At 50.2% G+C, this 19697-nt stretch overlaps 1 protein-coding gene across 9 annotated transcripts in view; it reads right to left on the bottom strand.

The window, feature by feature from the left end:
- Positions 1-19697, bottom strand: part of DAB2IP (DAB2 interacting protein) — a 188460-nt gene that overhangs the window by 104651 nt on the left and 64112 nt on the right. For 2 of the 9 annotated variants that reach the window (XM_036915451.2, XM_036915453.2), the window contains exon 1: positions 18951-19238. The exons of 3 other annotated variants lie outside the window; for them this stretch is intronic. In XM_036915451.2, the coding sequence (XP_036771346.1) occupies positions 18951-19074 (124 nt within the window). In that variant the 5' untranslated portion in view covers positions 19075-19238. Of the gene's footprint in view, positions 1-6925; positions 7064-18950; positions 19243-19697 lie in introns of those variants that run through there. 4 more of the 9 variants (XM_036915447.2, XM_036915449.2, XM_036915457.2 and 1 more) reach the window with 3 other exon arrangements.

Raw genomic sequence — 19697 nt, 5'->3', positions numbered from 1 at the left:
CAGCCTGATTGGACGGGGGTCCTCAGCAGTGTGCAAGGACACAGTTCAATGCCTCACCCCACTGGAACAGGCTCCAGTGCTGAGCCCTGGCCCGTGGCCAAGCAGACAGAGCCACTAGCTGCCCTTGGGAACAAATTCAGACCCAGCTGATGACAGGGCAGGCCTAGGGCAGCTGTTGATACCAGGTCCAAATGTGAATTAGCCAGCACTGGGCCACCTCTCACAGAAAGGCAACCTCCCGACAGCTGCTCCTCAGCCCAGTGGCTGCTGTCGCTTAGGGCCTCGCTGCCTCCCTTGAGGCTTCCTACCTAGACCCATCCTCACACTCCAGGGGACACCCACTCTTTCTGGAGGTTCCCCTAGGAAATCTTTTCCCATGCTCCCCTGTGTGCCTTCACCTCTCCCCCAACCCCCATCAGTTCCCCTGGGGGGTCATCATAACCACTGGGCCCTACCCACGTGTGGGGCACTGAGCTCAGCCTCCAGAACCTCTCAGAACTGTCCTCCCTCCCCCAGCTCACACACACACACCTGGCCACAGCTTCACCTCCCCTTCCTGGACAGGTGGGCCATCACGGCTCTAGACAAGAGACACATGGCGTCACCTGGTGAGGTGGCCAGAGTGCCCCTCTGAGACCAGACCAATGTTCCCCACAACCTGTTCAGAAGACCACCTCTTGCCTCCCGGGTCTGAGCCGGGAGGCTCTCAGGGTGTGCTTGGTCCAACCACCCATTTTGCAGATGAAGAAGCTGAGACCAGAGGAAAGGAACTTGTCCATGAGCCCCTAACCCAATAGGTCCATAGCACCTCTCAATGCTCCCAAAATAACCTAAACTTCAATTCAGAAGCCCTCGCCACACCCCATCTATGTCAAAGGTGGAGACACAGCAAGGCAGCTGCAGGGCTGACGGCACAGGAGTCACCTCTCCCTCCTGCACAGAGCAGCCAGGTCCTCTCCTGGACCTCTTGAGCCTCCGGTACACCGGCTGGGCAGGGCCCTGCAGCCCAGGGGAAACTGCAGGGGAACCTCGGTACCTTGCCTGGCAGCTTCCGCTGGGCCCCGGTTCCATTCTCCACCCTCCGCCCTACTGTCTGCTCCAGAGGGCTGACCTGTGTCGACCACACCAGCTAGGATTCTGGGCCCTCCAGCTCCCATCGGGTGTGGCCTACAGGGAGCCCAGGCAGGAACACCAAGGGAGCGGGGAGAGCGGCCTGGGCTGGCTGCCTCCCTCCACTGATGGCCCCGCTACCATCAAAATGAGCCTGGCTCTGGGCTCTCCCCTCCCAGAAACCATGCTCTCCTCCCCTCCTTAGGGCCTGGTGGATCAGCCCTGGCTGTCACTAGCTCTGGGGTCATGGACTCCTCTTCGTGGTGCCCCACACCCGCCCACGCCCCGGATCATCCTAGTGGAAGTGCCATCTGCTTCCTGCTGGACCCTGACTGATCCACCAGGCGGGATCTCAGCTGCCTGGGAACCACTCCCGGATTGTGGAGCGGACGGGACTGCCGGTGTGTAAGGATGAGGGGAGCAGCCTCGACTTGCCCGTGGTCACACCAGACATCAGGGGCAGAGGCCGGCCCTCTCCCGACCCAACACCCAGCACAGCTTCCCCACGTCTGCCACAAGCTCTAAGCACATTAGTAACAACAGCCTCGTGGCTTGCTGGGTTCTGGACCAGCATTTCTCTACCTTTTATTCATTATCATTCCCCCTAAGGAGGCTTTTTAGACACTTTTTTCCTAGTTTCCCCCCCATAAAATTTTAATACCACATGTACAGTAAATATCTTTTATGTACTGTATGTATATTAGGCTTTATACAGAAAAGAAGTGAGACTTTTTTCTCCACCACCCCCTTCCAAGAACCAATTTTTTGCCTGCTTGGGGGCAATATCACCTCCCTTGAGAATGCAAGCTCTGGCCCCATTCAAATACAACTCCCACATGAGAGCCTGGACAGCTGCGGTGCTCCACCTTCCAGATGAGTCAATCAAGGTTATGAGAGGCAAAGGGGACTGCCTGAAGTCCCCCTGATAAGAAGTTGGAGTAGATGCTGAAACCGCCTTACACTGCCCCCCTACCCCACACTTAGGGCTTCAGGGAAGGCTGAGGGTGTCTGGAGCACAGGGCTTGGGTGGCACAGGATACGGGACTCCACCCTGACTCTGCTGTGGGACTCCAGGCCACGTTTCATCTCTGAGCTCTGGATTTACTGGCAATCCAGGAGTCAGGCAGTGAGAGCAGTGACTGGCTCTGTCCCCCACCACCAAAACCAAACAAACACGGCCCCTCATTATTTCCCACAGGCAAAGAAGACCGACAGTTGACCCCCTGCATGCTAACTCTGCCTCTAGGGATTTAGCCCAAGTCCTTGACAAAAATACAGCTGCCTTGGCCTTTGATTTAGCAGCAGTTTTTTTCTAATTTGTGGAAGCAGACACTGGGAGTCTTGGGTCTCAGGCCCCAAGAGTTCTAAGTAAGCAGCTGGCGCAAGCAGAATCCCAGAGAGGTTAAGTGCATCTGCTAACCTCATGTAGCAAGAAGGACACGCTTAGACCCTGGAGCACTGGTCTAGGAGTTTTCCCTTAGCTCAGATTCTGTGTGACCTCCACATGACCTCCCAGGCTCCCAAGCTGCAAAACTAGGCCATAGGACCAGCTGATCCTGGATCCCCTTTCCACTAGGAGGTCAAAAGAGTTTCCATTTTACCAGGAAGGCCAGGCCATCTAACTATTCTTAGAAGCCACAGCCAGAGAGATGCATCTTAATCTTCATGTATTTGTAAAAAATAAATAAAATAAAATTGGTTTCATTCAAATGCTGCTGGTTTGGTTGCCATGGATACCACCTAATCATGAAGGATGACTGTTACTTGTTCCCATGGAAACATGGAGGCCTAAGGAACATCCTGTAATTTCAGTCAAGACACCAAATTCCAGTTGTCGGCTTGCACTGCCCAGACATTAATGTTTAAGAACAGTAGAAGCAGCAACCTCTAATACCAATGTTAGGAGAAAGGAAGTCGGCACAAGCCTAGAAAGTGGGGTGCTAGGCAGGGGTGTATGTGTGTGCCGGACCTCAACAGTGACTAGGAAAACGCCAATTAAAACCACCAGATATCATCTCACACCTTTCAGATAGGCAAAAATTAAAAAGAACGGTGGCCCCAAACATTGATAGGGATGTAGGGAACTTTTTCATCACTGCTGGCGGAGCAAAAAGGGTTTGGAGAACAATTAGACGATTAGACTTATTGAAACTGACACACACAGACTCTAGGACCAGAAACTCCTCTCCTACATGCGCAGTCTAAAAAAATGCTTCATTCTTACACATGGAGATCTGCACAAAGATATCTACTGCAGCACTGTGCATAGTAGCAAAATGTTGGAAGCAACCTAAATGTCCACCAACAGGGCAATGGATGACTGTACCCTGGGGCAGTCATTTGGTGGAATATTACCCGCAAGGAAGAGGGTACAACTCCAAGGGCACTGTTCACATGGAAAGCAAGGGAAGTGTGCAAGCCCCAATTCTATAACACTAACATGATTAAAACTGAGAAATAGGAGGCTGAGGCAAAAAAAGTCAGTTGCCAAAGGAAAGTGCAATTTAATACACTTTTCTTTTTTTAACAAGAATGTTCAGCTTTATTTGTATGGGCCAAAAATGGGAACTAACCAAAACATTCAATAAGTGAATGGTTAAACCAACTGGAGTCCATCCATAAAGTGTGAGACAGAATGACAGCCCTGGACAAAAAGTCTGCACCCTAATTGCCAGAACCTAAATTATTTTCCTTTGCATGGCAAAAGGACTTGGCAGATGTGGCAAAGGTTCAGGACTTTGAGATAGGAGTTTACCCTGGATTGTCCAGGTGGAAATGATCTTAAATGTGGAAGAGGAAAGCAGAGATGGGTCAGAGAGATCTGACAATGAATGAAGAGGCAGGAGAGATTCTAAGCATGAGAGATGGGAGGAGGGCTCCCAAGCCAAGAAATGTGGGTGACCTCTATCTAGAAAGAAACTGGGAACATCCCCCAGCTGACAGCTATCAAGAAAATAGGGACTCAGTCCCACAACCACATGGAACTGAATTCTACCCACAGGGAATGGGCAATGAAATGGGGTTTTCCCCAAAGCCTTCAGAAATAATGCAACTTGCTAATAGCTTGATTTTAGTCCTTTCAGACCCCTGATAGACTTCTGACCTACAAAACTGTAAGATAACACATCTGTGCTATTTAAACAGCTACATTTTATTTATTCACTTTTTGCCCAACTGAGTTTTCTGGAAATATAGTTGATATACAGTATTATATTGGTTTCAGATGTACAACAGTGATTTGACAATTATATATGTTACTAAATGCACACCACAATATGTGTAGTTATATCTGACACCCTATAAAGATAACATTGTCAACTATATTCCCTATGCTGTATTTTCATCCCTGTGACTAATGTATTTTACAATGGGGAGTTTGTACCTCTTTCGCTGATCACCTGTTTCGCCCATCCTTCTACACCTCTCCCCTATGGCAACCACCAGTCTGTACTCTGTGTTTATGAGTCTATTGCTATTGTGTTTGTCCATTTGTTTTGTTTTTTAGATTCCACATGTAAATGAAATAATATGGTATTTGTCTTTTTCTGTCTGATGTACTTCATAAACTGGGAAGTTTTAATGTTATGGCTGCAGTAGGAAACTAATATACATCCTCAGCAATGAAAAAGGAATGTACTACTGACATACACAATGACCTGAGTGGCTCTCAAGGGCATTACACTGAGGGGGAAAAGTCGATATCAAAAGGTCACATAGTGTATGATTCCAATTATATGGCATTCTCAAAGTAGTAAAGTTACAAAGATAGAAAACAGATTAGCGGTTTGGCAGGGGTTCCGTATGGTGGGAGGCAGGCAGGTGGTGTAACTATAAAGGGCAGCACCAGGGAGATCTGTGTGATGGCAGAAGAGCCTCGTATCTTGATTAGGCAGTAGTAACATGAATCTACATGTGTGATAAAATGGCACAGAATTATACATACTCATTGTACCGATGAGCAGAAAAGGCGAGAAAAGAGAGACGAAAGCAGCCCCTGGCATCGGGAAGCTGGCCCGGCGGTCACAGCTGGACCACGTTACTCTCCTTTTGGACATTAACAACCTGGGATACCAGCCTCAGACAAGGTTACCATGATAAGGTGAAACGAAACAAGGCTGCTCCATAATTTTGTCTAAGCAACTGACAAAAGCCAGGACTCCGTGCCATCCACGAAACACCAAACTCCCCTGCCACCTTGGCTAAAATGAGTGGCTGCTGCTTATCTTCCAATCCCAGCTTTATCTTCATGTTTGCCTCCTCTCCCTAGAGATAAGATTTAACATACCCCATCATAGGATTGCCCTTGATTTCTGACAGCAGCCAATCTAGAGTGAACCCCACTTTCTTAGATTTCCCCCCAAAATCACCCGATCAAAGCCCAACTCCTATAGGGGGTTCCTCCTACCACATTCTGAGATGCCCCATGGTTCCCAGTGGTGTGTGTTCTTCCTTCCTGCCATATAATAAATAATAAATCCAACTTGTTCAACTACAGGTGCATTCCGGTGAATCTCTGGCTGGAAGACCTGGATACTGGACGATGTTGTATTAGAGTTACAGAAGCGCTAACCACCAGGGGAAATTGGGTGGCAGGTGCACTGAAACCTCTCCGTACTGTTTTTGCAACTGCCTATACATCTGTAAGAATTTCAGAATAAAAAGTTAATGAAGAGCCTGTCTGAAATACATGGAATCATTCTTGCATGTAAACAATTGAGATTTACCACCCTGAGAAACTAACGGCGGAAATAAATGTATTGGTATTCAGTGTTACCTGAGTTGAGAGGGTGGCCAGTGATCTAGAGATGAGAGGCACAGAAATATAAAATCTCTGCAAAGGCTCTCCTACCATGGACACTTTAGGGTGAAATACATTTGCTGTCTGTGTGTTTCAACTAATATGATGTTTTACTTTCCATTTGTATGCATGTGCACTCACACAGAAAAATACCATAAACAATACTCAAAAACTCATCAGAGGGTCTCTTTGGAGAATGGGGCAGGCTATGGGTGGGAACAGATGACTTACTGGCTGAAGAATAATTCGGAATTTCAAAAACTAGTAGTAAAATTAAAATATAAATAGGTGCTATAATGTTTTGGTACAAATTGTACCCCTGAGTACATCTGAAGAGGAAAGAGGAAAAGAAGCAAGAGAAAAAATAAAATCAGAAAAACCAAATGACATCAAAATCAACAGCAGCCTAAATGACAAGACAGAGAAAATGGATCAGGAAAAGTCTAAAAAAATGGACTTAGAAACTATCTTATAGGTGAGGGAACATAACTCCTAAGCCTGGAGCACAATGGACTAGCACCCCCCACTGCCCTCCACCACCCCCACCTCGGGAATCGCCAGGTGAACTGCAGGAAGAAGCGAAGTTAAATCACCATGGCAACAGGCCATTGCCTCTTCAGATTGTTAGAACTTTCCAGACACAGCAGTCCCACCGATGCCTCTGTGTATATGTGTGTGTGTGTTAATGAAGCACATCCAACTGCTATTATCTGCTTTTAATAGTTAGCCAAATGAAGAGCGAGTCTGCCAAAATACTGCACTGATAAGTTGGTAGCTGGTAAAAATCAACTCTTTTTCCAGTTCAGCTTTTGGTCACCTATCTTCCGGAGAGGAAGAAAAGGTGTTTTTTAGAGATTGCTGAACCTTTACTCACCTCTGGTAGGCAGAATGATTTTCCCCAAGCAGCCCACATCCTCAGCCCCACAACCTGTGAATATGTTACCCTTATATGGCCAAAGGGACTTCAAAGATGTGATGGAGTTAAGGATACCGAGATGGGAGATTATTTTGGATTACCTGAGTGGTCCCAACATAAGTAATCACAAGATTCCTTATAAGAGGGTCAGATAAGGCAGAGATGGAGACGAGGCGTGGAAGCAGACTTGGTAGTGGGGTGGGGCCAGGAGCCAAAGAATGTAGGGGACTTCTAGAAGCTGGAAAAGACAAGGAAACATTGCTCCCTAGGAACACAGTCCAGCCGACACCCTGATTCCAGGCTAGGGAAACTGAGTTCAGACTTCTGACCCCCAGAATTGCCAGGTAGTAAATCTGTGGTTTTAAGACACTAAATTTATGGTACTTTGTTACAGTTGCAATAGGAAACCAATACACCCACTGATGAAAATATAACTTATTCTAATTACATTAATGTTAAAGCTAGAGGAATAGCAATATCAGATCGCTGGCCAGTTTAGGACTGCATACTCTGCTCTCTCCTTTTCCAAATCTACAGCTGCCTGGAAAAAGGAGATGAGCTTCCTTTTAGAAATATAACACTCATCACCATGTATAATGTAAACTTCTTTCTTCCTCTATAATGTACTTATTATCAAATGAAATATGTGATAACCACATATACTCAAAACTCCAAAAAATATATGGTATCTTTGTTGGTTGTTTCATAATATAGCTTGGAGGTGTTTTCACGTCTGTACATAAAGAACATTTCATCTTTTAATATTCACTCAGCACCCTGTGTATTTATCCTTAGAATAAATACTAATTATATCAATAATACTTCTCTAGGGTATGTAAGTTCCAGTGATAGCCCTCCAGAGGAACCATGATTATCGAAACCCACATATTCATACGGATTACTAAATTCATCCTATTTTTCATTTCCTTCAGAAAAGATCAACTATTTCCTCTCCCTGAAATTCTACCACAGGACTCAGTGTTCTGCACTTTCGCTTAAAAATGACATTATTAAATTTGAATAATGTGGCAACATAACAGGCTTATTTTTTCAAACAAATAAAATGGGCATAAAGTTTTAAGTGTGTATGTATTGATTTTTACATATAATTTAAAACTCTACCTTTCTGTATTTGAAACTTGATTGTCAAAAAGACAACCTTAAGTTATCTCCATGTTTCTAATTTAATGATTTAATACTAAAACTAAATTTCAGTTTTGTTTGATGTGTAGCCTGAGGAATAGTTGACCCATAGATTGTATATCAGATCCTATAAAGGGACATGAAGTTTTAATTTGGACAAACAACAGAGGGAATCATTTTAGGTTCTAGAATAGACCATCTGTGACTGCCCTAGGAACTTGGGGTGGGGTGGGGGAAGGAATCAATGCAAGCATAAAGATCATGCTACCTGCTTTGCCATGAGTCAGAGACCTTCATCTCTGAGCCAGGAGTCTCGTGTCTTCTGCCAGCATCCATGAAACTCTGCCAGGCTAGACTGTTAGCTTGCAAGTAGGGTAAAATCTCCAACGTTCATAATAATTTATGAAGAGCATCAAAAATACATAGGAACGAATTCAACACAAGTATAAGACTAATAACTGAAAAAATACTGTTAAGAGACATTAAAGAAAATCCAACTAAATGGAGAAATACACCACGTTTGAGGATTCAGGAAGCGTCAGTATTGTTAAGATAGCTCTTCTCCCCAAACTGATTGAAAGATTCAATGCAATCCCAATCAAAATCCTAGCAGGCTTTCTGAAGAAGTGATGAGCTCAATTTTAAATTTAGATGGCAAAGCAAAGGACCTAGACTATCCAAACAATCTGGAGAAAGAAGAAACAGGTTGGAAGACATATTACTTGGTTTCAAGACATAGAGCCTGGAAATATAGCTAAAATAATCAAGACAGCATGGTATTAGCATAAGGACAGAAATATAGATCAACGGAATCAGAAGAGAGTGCAGAAATAATTCCACACATACATCTCAATTGATTTTTGTAAAAGTGCAGAGGTAAATTGACGGTGGAAAAGATAGTTTTTTCAATAAATGGGACTAGAACAACTAGGTATCTTTATGCAATAAAAATGGACCACCAGGAAATGTGGGGAAACAGATCTGTGAGAGACAGTGACTGTGCCATATGTGTATTTTTATCCTCAAACTGACTCCTAAAGTGAGAAACATCAGCTCCAACGTTAACTGGAAGAAACTGAGATTCAGAAACATCAACTGAAAGGCCCATGACCCACAGCTAGGATTCATGTCTGGTGATCTCTGAATCTGAGGGTTGCCCACAATAGGAAAAGAGCCTCCACGCACAGGTAAGTGAGAGGACGGGTCCCACGCCAGCCAGGAGCTGAGTGTCCTCCCTGCCCTCAGCCTCTCCCGACATTTCCAGGTCCCATCCCAGCCCTGGCTACAAGACAGAAAGAGATGTGGGATGCCTCGCTTGGTAGCACTCTGTTTCCATGATTTGGGGTGTGGGGAAAACAGAGTCATGAGACTGTGGAACTCGCAAGTAGAATTGGGATCAGAGTTCAAGTGGTCTTTAAGTCCAGTGGTTCGAACTCAGTGGAGGTTGCCTCCTGTTGCCAGGGGTGGGTCTGCTGGGATACAGGCATGGAGATGACCATGGAGGACGCCCATCCCTGTCCTGAGAATCCTTGAGGTTGAGCACTTGGTGAGGGACACAGCTGCTCCTCAGAGGGGATGTGAAAGGGTCAGGCTGCTGGCACTCAGGAGGTGGGAGGAAGAGCCAGTTATGTCCCAGAATCCTGTGCAGGGCCTCTCCCAAAGAACAGTGCAAGGTTTGGCTCCGTGGCCCCTGCTTGGCCACCAGTATGGCCTACCAACTTTTCAGCATCTGTAGACACTGTCACCAGCTCTTCTTCTTGCCCCTTAACAACTGACTTTGCCAGTACCTGTTTCCTAGTCCCTATTCTGGCATGCATCTCACTTTCAAAGAAATCCCAGCCTTCCAGAAAAGTATAGAGTTTCTGGCCACTCCAAAGATTATTTAACTAGCCTGAGGTCCCTCTTATCCCTGAGTTTCTTTTACCTCCTTTGCTTTCCGAGATTTCTAGGAACTTCAGTCGCAGCGCCACCTTCTCCATCTTTATTCCTGAGTTTTCTTCTGTGATTTTGTTCTGCTGCTGCAAGGCCAATTCCAGAGCTGGCATTTATTCTGTGCTGCTGGAATTCAGGAAAGCAAGGAGGTCTCAGGCTGTAGATCTGTGTTTGCTATGTGCAGTTTCTGTATATCCATTTTTGAAACACACAGTGCAATACTGCACATTTTGAAGCATTTGTATATATAGGAAAAGCATAAAAACACCTGAAGGCAGGACACACACTGCCTTCAGAAGGCTCTTCATCCCTGGGGAGAGTATAGGAGTCTATAGCTATACTTGAGGGTCACCAAACTTTTCCCATAAAGCACCAGACAGCAAATATTTAGGGCTTGCTTCAACTACGCAACTCTGCCAATGTAGTGTGAAAAAGCAGCCGCAGACAATATGTAGACGAATAAGCATGGCTATGTTCCACTAAAACATTACTTATGGACACAGAAATGTGAATTTCACATAATTTGCACATTATAAAACATTATTCCTCTTCTGATTTTTGTCTCAACCATTGAAAAATGTAAGAGCTATTCTCAGCTCACAGGTCAAAGCAGAACAGGTGGTGGGCTGGAACTGGCCTGTGGGCTGTACTTTCCCAACCCCTGCTGTACCTGAGTCATTTTATTTCTAAGAAAGAAAGAAAAGAGAAGCAAGTACAGCAGGATGAACGTTTGTTAAATCTGAGAGGTGAGTGCAGGGGTGTCTACAATATTACTTTCTTTCAAAACTTCAGTTTCTTTCAAATATGTTAGAATTTTCAAAAAATTCAACAAAGGAAAAAACCCTGGGAAAATCCCTAAATGCCCTCAGAGTGTACCTCTGAGTACTGAGATTGAAGGTGATTTTTTTAAGTTTTCTTCTCTTCTGTAATGGACATTTATCGCTTTTATAGTCCTGAGTGTTGAAGAAGGAGATGGGGAAACACCAACATAAACAACATTTTTTTTTTTAAAGAGGAGATGGAGAAGTTTGGCCCATAGCTGCTGGACGCTCCTGGGGACCGTCAGTAACCCATGAGGCTTCCATAATGTCCCCATAAAGGGCTGCCCAAGCCGAGCCCCAGTGCTGTCTGTGGGAGTGAGATAGGAGGGCCACAGCCTGGATCCTCTGAATGTCAAGGTGCCATCCTGGGAGAACTCAGAGGTGCTGCTGATGGTGGGGGACACTCGGGCTCCCAACCCGCTAGCTGCTAAACATGCAACTGTGAACAGGTTCCTCGATACCAGGTGGAACTGTGACTGCACAGGGTTCACGGGAAACCACAGTCTCTCTTGGCCCTCCATCCCCACCAAGCTCCCCCTACCCTGCCCAGTGCTGCAAGCCACTCCCACTCTATACCCACTATTGAACTTCCCACTGCCACCAGCACCTCTCCCACCATTCTCTGGAAGCTGCTCCCTAAGGCCCCTCTGCCCAGTCCGATGCCACCCCAGCTCCTGGAGCACCAAGAGCCAGAACAGGCCTGAGCCATGCCCACAGCTCTGCTGGCCCCCCACCCCCAGCCAAGCCTTCCCCACTTGCCTAGGACTTCCCAAAGGCCTTATCCACCCCTTCTCACTGGAAGAGCAAGACCTGGACCTCTCTCTCCTGAGTGCCAGGCTTCCATCACTTTGAAATTTCAGGAACCAGTTTCAATTTTCATAAATAAAAACTACGGGGAAGCATGATATGGGGGCGAGCAACACAGGACCGCTGACTTCTCACCTTGCCAAATACAATGTTAAAATGATTATCGCCATCTTGCATTTCATAAAAGGGATGTTCTCACCAAAAAAAGAGTCCAAAACCCATTATCTCAGAATAAAAGAGACCAGCTGAAATAGATTACACTGAAATGGGCAGCATGGGAGCCCTACCACACTGGCCTTACTTTTCTCATTTTGCTGCTGGGCAGGGAGAAGATGTGGCAGTCTATCCAGCACCGGTCCTTAGATGGGATGGCAGCCTGCATCGCCTCATCCAAACTTGCCAGCTTCTCTCAACCTGCCCTCTGCCTCCCCAGACCCCACACTTGCTGGCCTCCTTTGGGACTCCCCAGGAAGCAAGACATCCAAACCCTGCATCATCTCTGAGTCCTCTGAGATACCTCCTCACTCCCCAAAACTGGCCTGGTCTCTCCCCACCCCCACTTGCTTCTTGCTTCTGGACGGCCAAGTCACCTATGATCACTGATACCCACTCTCCCTGCCACCTTCTCCCTGTACACCAGTCTAGCTTGCAGGACCCTGAAAATCATTTCCTAAATGACGGCTCTGGGCAGTACAGTGAGAGCTGAACATCCTGGATGCTGCCATTCAGTACCTGGATGATGCTGAGCAAGTCACTTACTCCACCTGAGCCTGTTTTCTCATCTGCAGAATGGAGCTGATGGGAGTATCTGGAGAATGAGAATTTAATGAAGTGACAACGAAAAGAACTTAGAAGGGCACCTGGCACTGAGCAAGTGCCCAAAAAGTGGAAGGCATTGTTAGAATTACCATCATGTTCAAAATCCTTCCTTTGATTCCCTGTGGCCTGCCAGGGGGAGTTCCAACCTCTTGGCTCACCATTCAAGGCCCTGCCTAACCTCCTAGTCGCACCATCTGCTAATCTGATTACAAGGCTACCTGTCCCTAGGCTTAGCTTCCCGAGGGTTGGGGGCTGGCTATATCCTCCATGGCAGCCCCTGGCACAAGGCTTGCAAACAGTAGGGGGCTCCCTAAAGCTCTGCTGCTCTAAACAAGTACAGGTGACACTTGTAGCAGCCACTGGGGGTAGGAGATGCCAAGGAACCATCTGGATGGTTCCGATCCCTACAGGCATCACATTTTATTTCTAGATCAGCCCTAACAGAGCTGCTATTAACCCCTCAGGCTTTGGATGAACAGATAATGACAATTCACCCAGCCTAAGTGATATTCTACGCTGTGTCACATCTACTTGTTCAAAGTGCTCCTGGGCCCAGAGACAGTTAGTGACTTGTCTGAGGTCACACAGCATGTAGGTACAGTCAGGACTCCCACTCTGGCCACACTCCTGAGCCAAATTTAGTCCCCAGAATAGAGGTAAAAATGGATAGAAAACCACTTTTTCCTAAGACTCTCCCAGATTGCCAATAGATTGCTTTCTAATCTCCAAATACAAACTCTACAAACTCCCAATCTAAGAGGGACACCAAGCAGCCCATCTCTGGCTGCCCTGTCCCATCCTTTCCTCCCCTCTGCTCCCTCAGCTGCCAGGGGCTTAGATCTTCCCCACGTCTTCCTTCCTGTCCTCCCTGCACTCTGCCTTTTTCATTTCACAGCCGTGTCAACACATCACCTCCAAGGGCCAAAGAAAAAGAAGTAACACAACCCAGATGCCGACGGCGCTCTCCTGTCTGTCAAGGAGCAGAGAGGAGGGAAATAAAAGCTAACAAGACTTGCAAAAGCAAAATCCCCAAACCACCTCCTGGGTACCCGGCAGCTGTCAAAGTCAACACAGGAACCTGGTGAAGGGGGAAAACCCACCCCCAAGCCCAGGCAGCTGTGCAGTCTGGGAGTCACAGACCAAGCATGGCTGCATTTCCAAGGGCATGAAGGGTGTCCTCGGCAAGCTCATCTTGTCTGCTAACATGCAGGCAGGTCTGTCTAGACTGCACAGCCAAGCCTGTCTTTTCTGAGTATTGAATCTACTTTTTTTTTTTTCATTATTATTATTTGGAGGGCTATTGAGATTCCCTTCACTTCCTTATTTATGCAGTCGGAGGAAATCACAGCACAGAGTGCTGCTTCCAAACTCAAGGCCACGTGGCCCAATTTCAGATGGATAATTAAATATTGAACAAATGCTGAAATGCCTCTACTGGATCAAGATAGCTAAAAATAACCACCCCGCCACTCCATGCAATAACCATGCTGCCACTCCACGTGAAAGCATCTCGCTTGCTCATTCACAAACCCCTCCTCCCCAACTGTCAAACAACCCTCCTTCCCCGGGGAGCAGTGGGGTGCGGGGAGGGCCAGGAACTGGTTGCCCAAAAACCTACTTAACAGAAAACAAAACTTCAGCTCCCAGCAAGCTCTGAATGTTCCTGACCAGGAAATACTCTCCCTTTCCTGACATTTAACCAAGTAGCCTCAAGAGGAAGGTGCAGGGGAAATATTGCAGCCATTGGTTTTCTTTTAAAAATAGTCCAAAGGCATGTCATTTCTAAGCGAAACACATATGCAGTCTGGGATGTGGGCGCGTTTGCCTCAAGTTACACAGGAGTTCAACCCATATTCTCCTCCTGAAAAGGACCCAACAGGAAGCTCAGCTACCTTGGTTTCCCCACCTCTGCTAATCCTAGGAAAAGCAACAAACAAAACCAACATGGGTCTAGATTCCAGACCCAGATCTCTCATTAACACCCTTACGTAAACTTGGGCAAGTGCCCTTGCCTCTGTGGGCATCAGTTTCCCCAGCTGTCAAGGGGAACAGTCAGCCCCCAGTGGCTGCAAGAGATCACAGGATCCATCCCTCCAACCTCCCCTGCCAGCAGCTGAGTCAAGCAGGCTCCTGGACCTTGTACCACCGGTGCCCAGTAAGTATGGAATGCAAGGGGGCACAGACAGAATACCGGGGAACCAGAACTCTCAACTGACCCAGGGAGATCAAGGGCAAACCCTGGGCCCATTCTGACATTCTCTGAGCCACACCAATCAAAGAGGAGGAGAGGAAGCCCTGGGCTTCTGAGCCTGGTTCTAAGTGTGAGCTTTGAAGACTAGCGTGAACCTTGCCTCTTACAGCCAGTTACTTCACCACCCCAAGCTCAGTTTCCTCACCTAGCAAGGAGAAGTGATGACAATGACCCTGACACCTAGGAGGGCTGGGGAGTTCAAATGGGATATGAGACAGTTGGGTGAAGCTCTTGGCACAGAACCTGGCCTACACCAAGCTGGGTAAAAGGAAGCTGTTGTCTGTCTTGTTATTACAAGCAGCAAGGATGACTCAAAAACACAGAGGCCAAGAGGTGGCATCCGGGAGATTAACAAAGGCCTCTGGCCTCCCTCAAGGACCTAGACAGCTCTGGGGAGTGGGCCTCAGGCTGTCTGCCCAGCTCCAGGGACCTCCTACCAGGGGACAACAAACCCTCAGTACAAAGCGACTTGGTGAAGCAGCAGAGCCGAGGCCGGAAGACCTGTGACCTCCCCAGAGAAAGGACATGGCCGGCAGAACATTAACAAGAGCAGGATACAGGGGTTGGGGTGGGGGAAGATACCTAGCCTGGGGGATCACCTGAGACATCCCAGGCAGGCAGAGGAGCCAACCAGGAGGACCGCCCCCCCCCCCCACAGATGCCAACGGGGTCATTCCCCTGCCTCCCTCCTGGGTTACAACCAAGACTGTGGGAGACGATGACCCAGAACACTCAATGCAGTCATTGACTGGGCAAATCAGAGAGGAGGAAGAGGAGGCCTTATCACGGCCAAGGTCTGGCCTCAGAAAGATCTGCCTGCCCACAAGACAGAAAGGTGGTACATTTGTAAGCTCAGGATCTGGGGTCTGGCAGAGCAGGGCTCCACCGTTTCTGAGTTGTGTGACACCAGACATGGCTCCCACTCTCTCGACCGTGGTTTCCTCACCTACAAAACGAGGATAATGCCAGTATCCATCTCACAGAGCTGTTATGAGCGCTAAATAAGATAAGGCAAGTATAGAGTTAAGCTAACTGCCGGGCACTGAGCACACACTGGACAAACAGAAGCCATCTTAACATGCCATGGGAGGGAGTGTGCCTCTAGTCCCTGGGGTATGGAGGGGCAAGGAGGGCCTGGAGAAGCAGGGGTCAAGCTTCCAAGAAGGGTCTGTATCTCGGCAGACACAAAGGAAGAGACAAGGCAGAAGTGGGCATATGTACAATTTCAGAGATCGTATCCAAGTCAGAGGCAGAGAGTCAGGCCTTGGGCCCTTGAGGGGACATTTGAAAACTTGGGGGGTGCTGGGGAGGGGGAGTAAGACACAACCAGCCCCGACCCTCAGAGCTGTCTCAGGCTGGGCCAGTCCACGGGGCCTCTTGGCAAGTTTCAGAGGCCAGTGTCCCCAAGGAGAGGTCCCAGCCCCCACCCTTCCATGTGGTGGCACACAGGTCCCTTCCCAGCCACTGCTCCCACTTAGGAAGCACCTGTGTCAATCCAGCATCTCCCCCAAACCCCCTCACCCCTGCAGTCATGTCACCATCTGCATGGGGCTGGCAGCCCTGGGTTGGACATCCAGTGCTGCGAAGGATGTGTCACAGTGTCCCTGTCTGGACCTCAGGGGTTGGATGACTCAGCTGCCACGTTCTAAGCCCTGGGAGGGGACCGCCACCTCTGGAGGTCACCTCACCCTGACACCGCTGTCAGGTCAATGACCTTCCTTGCTAGCAGTAGAGGCCAGATAGGTGTTGTGAAAGAGCCTGACTGGGGCTGGGGAACTGGATACCATTCTCTGCCCTGGAGTCTGATGTCCCCACGATGGGACCCCCCATGCAGATAGGTAGACTGAGGCCTGAGGTCAGAGGGACTGGCTCAAAGCCATAGGGCAGCTCCCCCAGCATGAGTTACCATCTAAGTGGGGACAGTGGCCTCAGCAAGAGGGGTGCCCTGGGGACAGAGTCAGGGATCTGGGAGTTTCGTGAAGACAGGTCGGTGCTGTGTGGGCTGCCCCCACCTAGGCGGGCAGGGGGCCTCCAGCCTCCACCTCTCATCCTGCCAGGCAGCTCTCCCACCCATGATTCCGATCACGCAAGGCCCTTTATCAGGCCCAAACTACTGTTCTCCCATATTCCCCTCCCAGCCCACTCCTCTCCCCACCCCAGGGTGAACCGTGTCCATCACACCTAGATGTGTTCCTTCTCCCTGTCTTCGCTCAGGCTGTTCCTCCATCCTCAGTAAGGACAATAGTTCACACTCAGCTGTGCCCCAAGTCCCAGGCAGCAGCTTCTAGCTTTCTCTGCACTGGCTCTCACTCTGGAAAATACCCTGTGCTCGCTAACCCCGTTTACCAGACAAGGCCACCTAGGCTTGGAGAGGTAACTGGCCAAAGGAGAGTTTCACGCGGAGTTGGGCTTGAGCACAGATCTAACTCAACCATTCCTTCTGCCTGCTTGTGAGTCCCTGTCCAGGTGTCACTTCCTCTGTGAATTTCTCCCTGATTTCCCCATATGCAACTTCTCTACAGTGAATCTTCTCTCCACTCCCTGCAGGCTAGAGCTCCCTCAAGACTGGGACACAAAGCAGGGACTCTTGCACAGGTGGGACCTGGGAGCCGGCACTCAGGTGATGGCCAGACACATTGATTTAGTCTCCCATGCAGTCAGCTGAGCAAGAAGAGGGCTTCCATTTGCCCTGTGCCTCTGCAGTCAGGGATGGGAGAGGACTGAGGTGCAGAACAGAGGGAAAGATCATGCAGGGCCTTTGCAAGACGAGAGGAGGGGTGGGGGCAGCAGGTGGCTTCAGGGTGGCCTCAGCACTGTTGGGCGTTTGTACAACTCGCATTTGTCAGAGCACAGACCCATTTCCTCGCTGGTCCTACACGTACTGCTCGTCCCTTTCTACAGCGCAAGACACTGAGATCAGAAAAGGGATGTGACTTTCCTGAAGTCACAGTGCATGAACCCAGATGTCTGGTCTCCCAGGCTCAGCCCGGAGAGAGGGAGTAGCCAGCAGCCACTTCGAGGAAGGCCAGGGGCAGTGGATCGCAGGCCTTGAGAGAGCTTGAGGACTAACTCCCAGCACGCACCTGCACACATTCCCAGCCTCGGCTTGAATCTTTCCGCGCATGGGGAACTCACTACTGCAGGAACTCACGACTTCCTGAGGAAGCCCTGCACATTGTTGTCCAGCCGACTTCGGGAAAAGTCTTGTGAGCAGATGAACTTGTACTGCCTGCCCGCTTCATTCACCCTCATGCTAATGAGACCTGAGGTTCGGGGCCACACCACAGGGTTGGGGCAATACCACAAGGTCCCAGCCACACAACCAGTGCCCAGAGGGCCGGGGAGCTGACCCTGGGCCTGCCAGATTCCGAGCACAGATTTGCTCAAACCCCTCTCCAATCAGGCTTGCCACTAGATAGACTTCCTGCTTCCTGACGCCTGAGGGTGTAAATTCGCCCCAGGTCCCTGCTGGACACCACCAACACCTCTCATCCCTGCCGCGCCAGGGCACCTCGGTAGGCCTAAGCGTTTGCCAGGGTCTCCAGCCTCCCCAGGGCCCCTTCCAAGGCCTCCTCCTTCCAGGGGGCCTCTCTCCCTCCCTCCCCTCCTACCCAGCCTTGGAAGGAAGTCCCAGCCCCCAACTGGCCCAGAAGGCAGCCCCCTGGATCACATGCACTTCCAGCGGTGGATCCTGTTACTGGAAAAAGAAAATGCCGCTCGCACCTCCCCCTCCTCCCAGTCCTGCTCTTGGGCTGGAAAAGCAAACTTTCCAGAGGAGGTGGTGCCCACCCACTCGGAGGGGTCCTGAATAGACCTACAAAAGCCACGGCTCCCTTGGAGCCAAGGACCCCTGGGACAGGGCCCTCAGAAGTCCACCCACCTGCCCTCCAGCCACGAGGTAGGGAATCCCGTTAATTCCCGGAGGAGAGGAGTGTGGGGTGGGATGGAGGAGCTGTGGCGCTACCAGAGGCCAGGGCGATGCAGGCGGCCCAGGAAAAGCCAAGAGCCACTCAGGATAACTTTCTCGCCAGGCGGCTGAATAAACGGAGGCACAGCGGAGCAGGGAGTGGAATCTGAGAGGCTGAGGAAAGGGAACCCCCAACTGCAGTCTCCCCTCTTCCCTGCCCAAGGCGTTAGGGGTGACCCCAGAGCCTCAGTTTCCCCAGGTGGGTGGCAGATGAGGAAGAAGCGGGGGAAATGGGTATCAAGCAGACGCAGTAACCGGCAGAGGGGAGGATAAGGGAGTCCCAGGTAAGACAGCAGGAAGGTCCAGGGTCTCCGGCAGCCCGGGGCATCAGGCGGTGGAGTGGCAGGTGCGGGGGCCTGGGGACCGGGGGTCCGGGTGGCGCCTACCCCTGGCGGGCCGGGTCCGGCTGCGGGAGCGGCTCCTCTGTCGCTGCAGCCGGGACCGCCGCAGCAGCCGGTAGTAGTATGAGGGCCTCCCGGTGCTCTTCCTGGCGCTGCCGCCCGCGGACATGCTGCCGCCCGCCGGGCACCGGGCCGGGCCTGGGCGCTCTCACTCGGACCCCATCACCCGCTCCGGCCCGCCCGGCGGGCGTCCCTGCGCTCTCCCGCGCGTCGGTGCGGCCGCCGCCGAGGCCGAGGCTGCCCCACAAAGTCGCTCAAACTCCACCTCCCGCCCCCGCCCCCCCGGAGCAGCCGGCCCGCCACGGGGGCCTGGGACCGGGAGGCCGGGCTGGCACCGTCCCTGAAAGTCAGCGCAGGAGAAATCCCGGCCTGGAGTCCGCGGGGCAAGGCGGCCCGGAGTGGTCCCCAGGAAGGTCACCGCCCCCAACCCGTGCCCGAGCGCCAGAGGGCCGACCTCCGGGCGCACGGGACGCCCCAGCCCTCTGGCGGGCGTAGATGGCACACAGCCCGGGGCGCGCATTCTCGGGCCCCGCACGCGACGCACGCGAGGCAGCCAGGCGGACACCGTGCTTAGAAACCGGTCGCCTCTAACCAGGGTCCGCATGAGGCTACCGCCTCGGCGCATTTCTGCACCAAGTTCACCGGACTGAGTATCTAGGGGTAAACACACCCTTTGGCTGGCCCCCGGTCTCCGCCAGGTTGAAAAGACTTCCCTTTCGTTGCAAGATAACT

This window comes from Manis pentadactyla, chromosome 3, assembly GCF_030020395.1.
Source record: "Manis pentadactyla isolate mManPen7 chromosome 3, mManPen7.hap1, whole genome shotgun sequence".
In the NCBI taxonomy this organism is placed as follows: Eukaryota; Metazoa; Chordata; class Mammalia; order Pholidota; family Manidae; genus Manis; species Manis pentadactyla.
The sequence above is the reverse complement of the archived record's forward strand: the minus strand, read 5'-3'. Positions and strand labels throughout refer to the sequence as shown.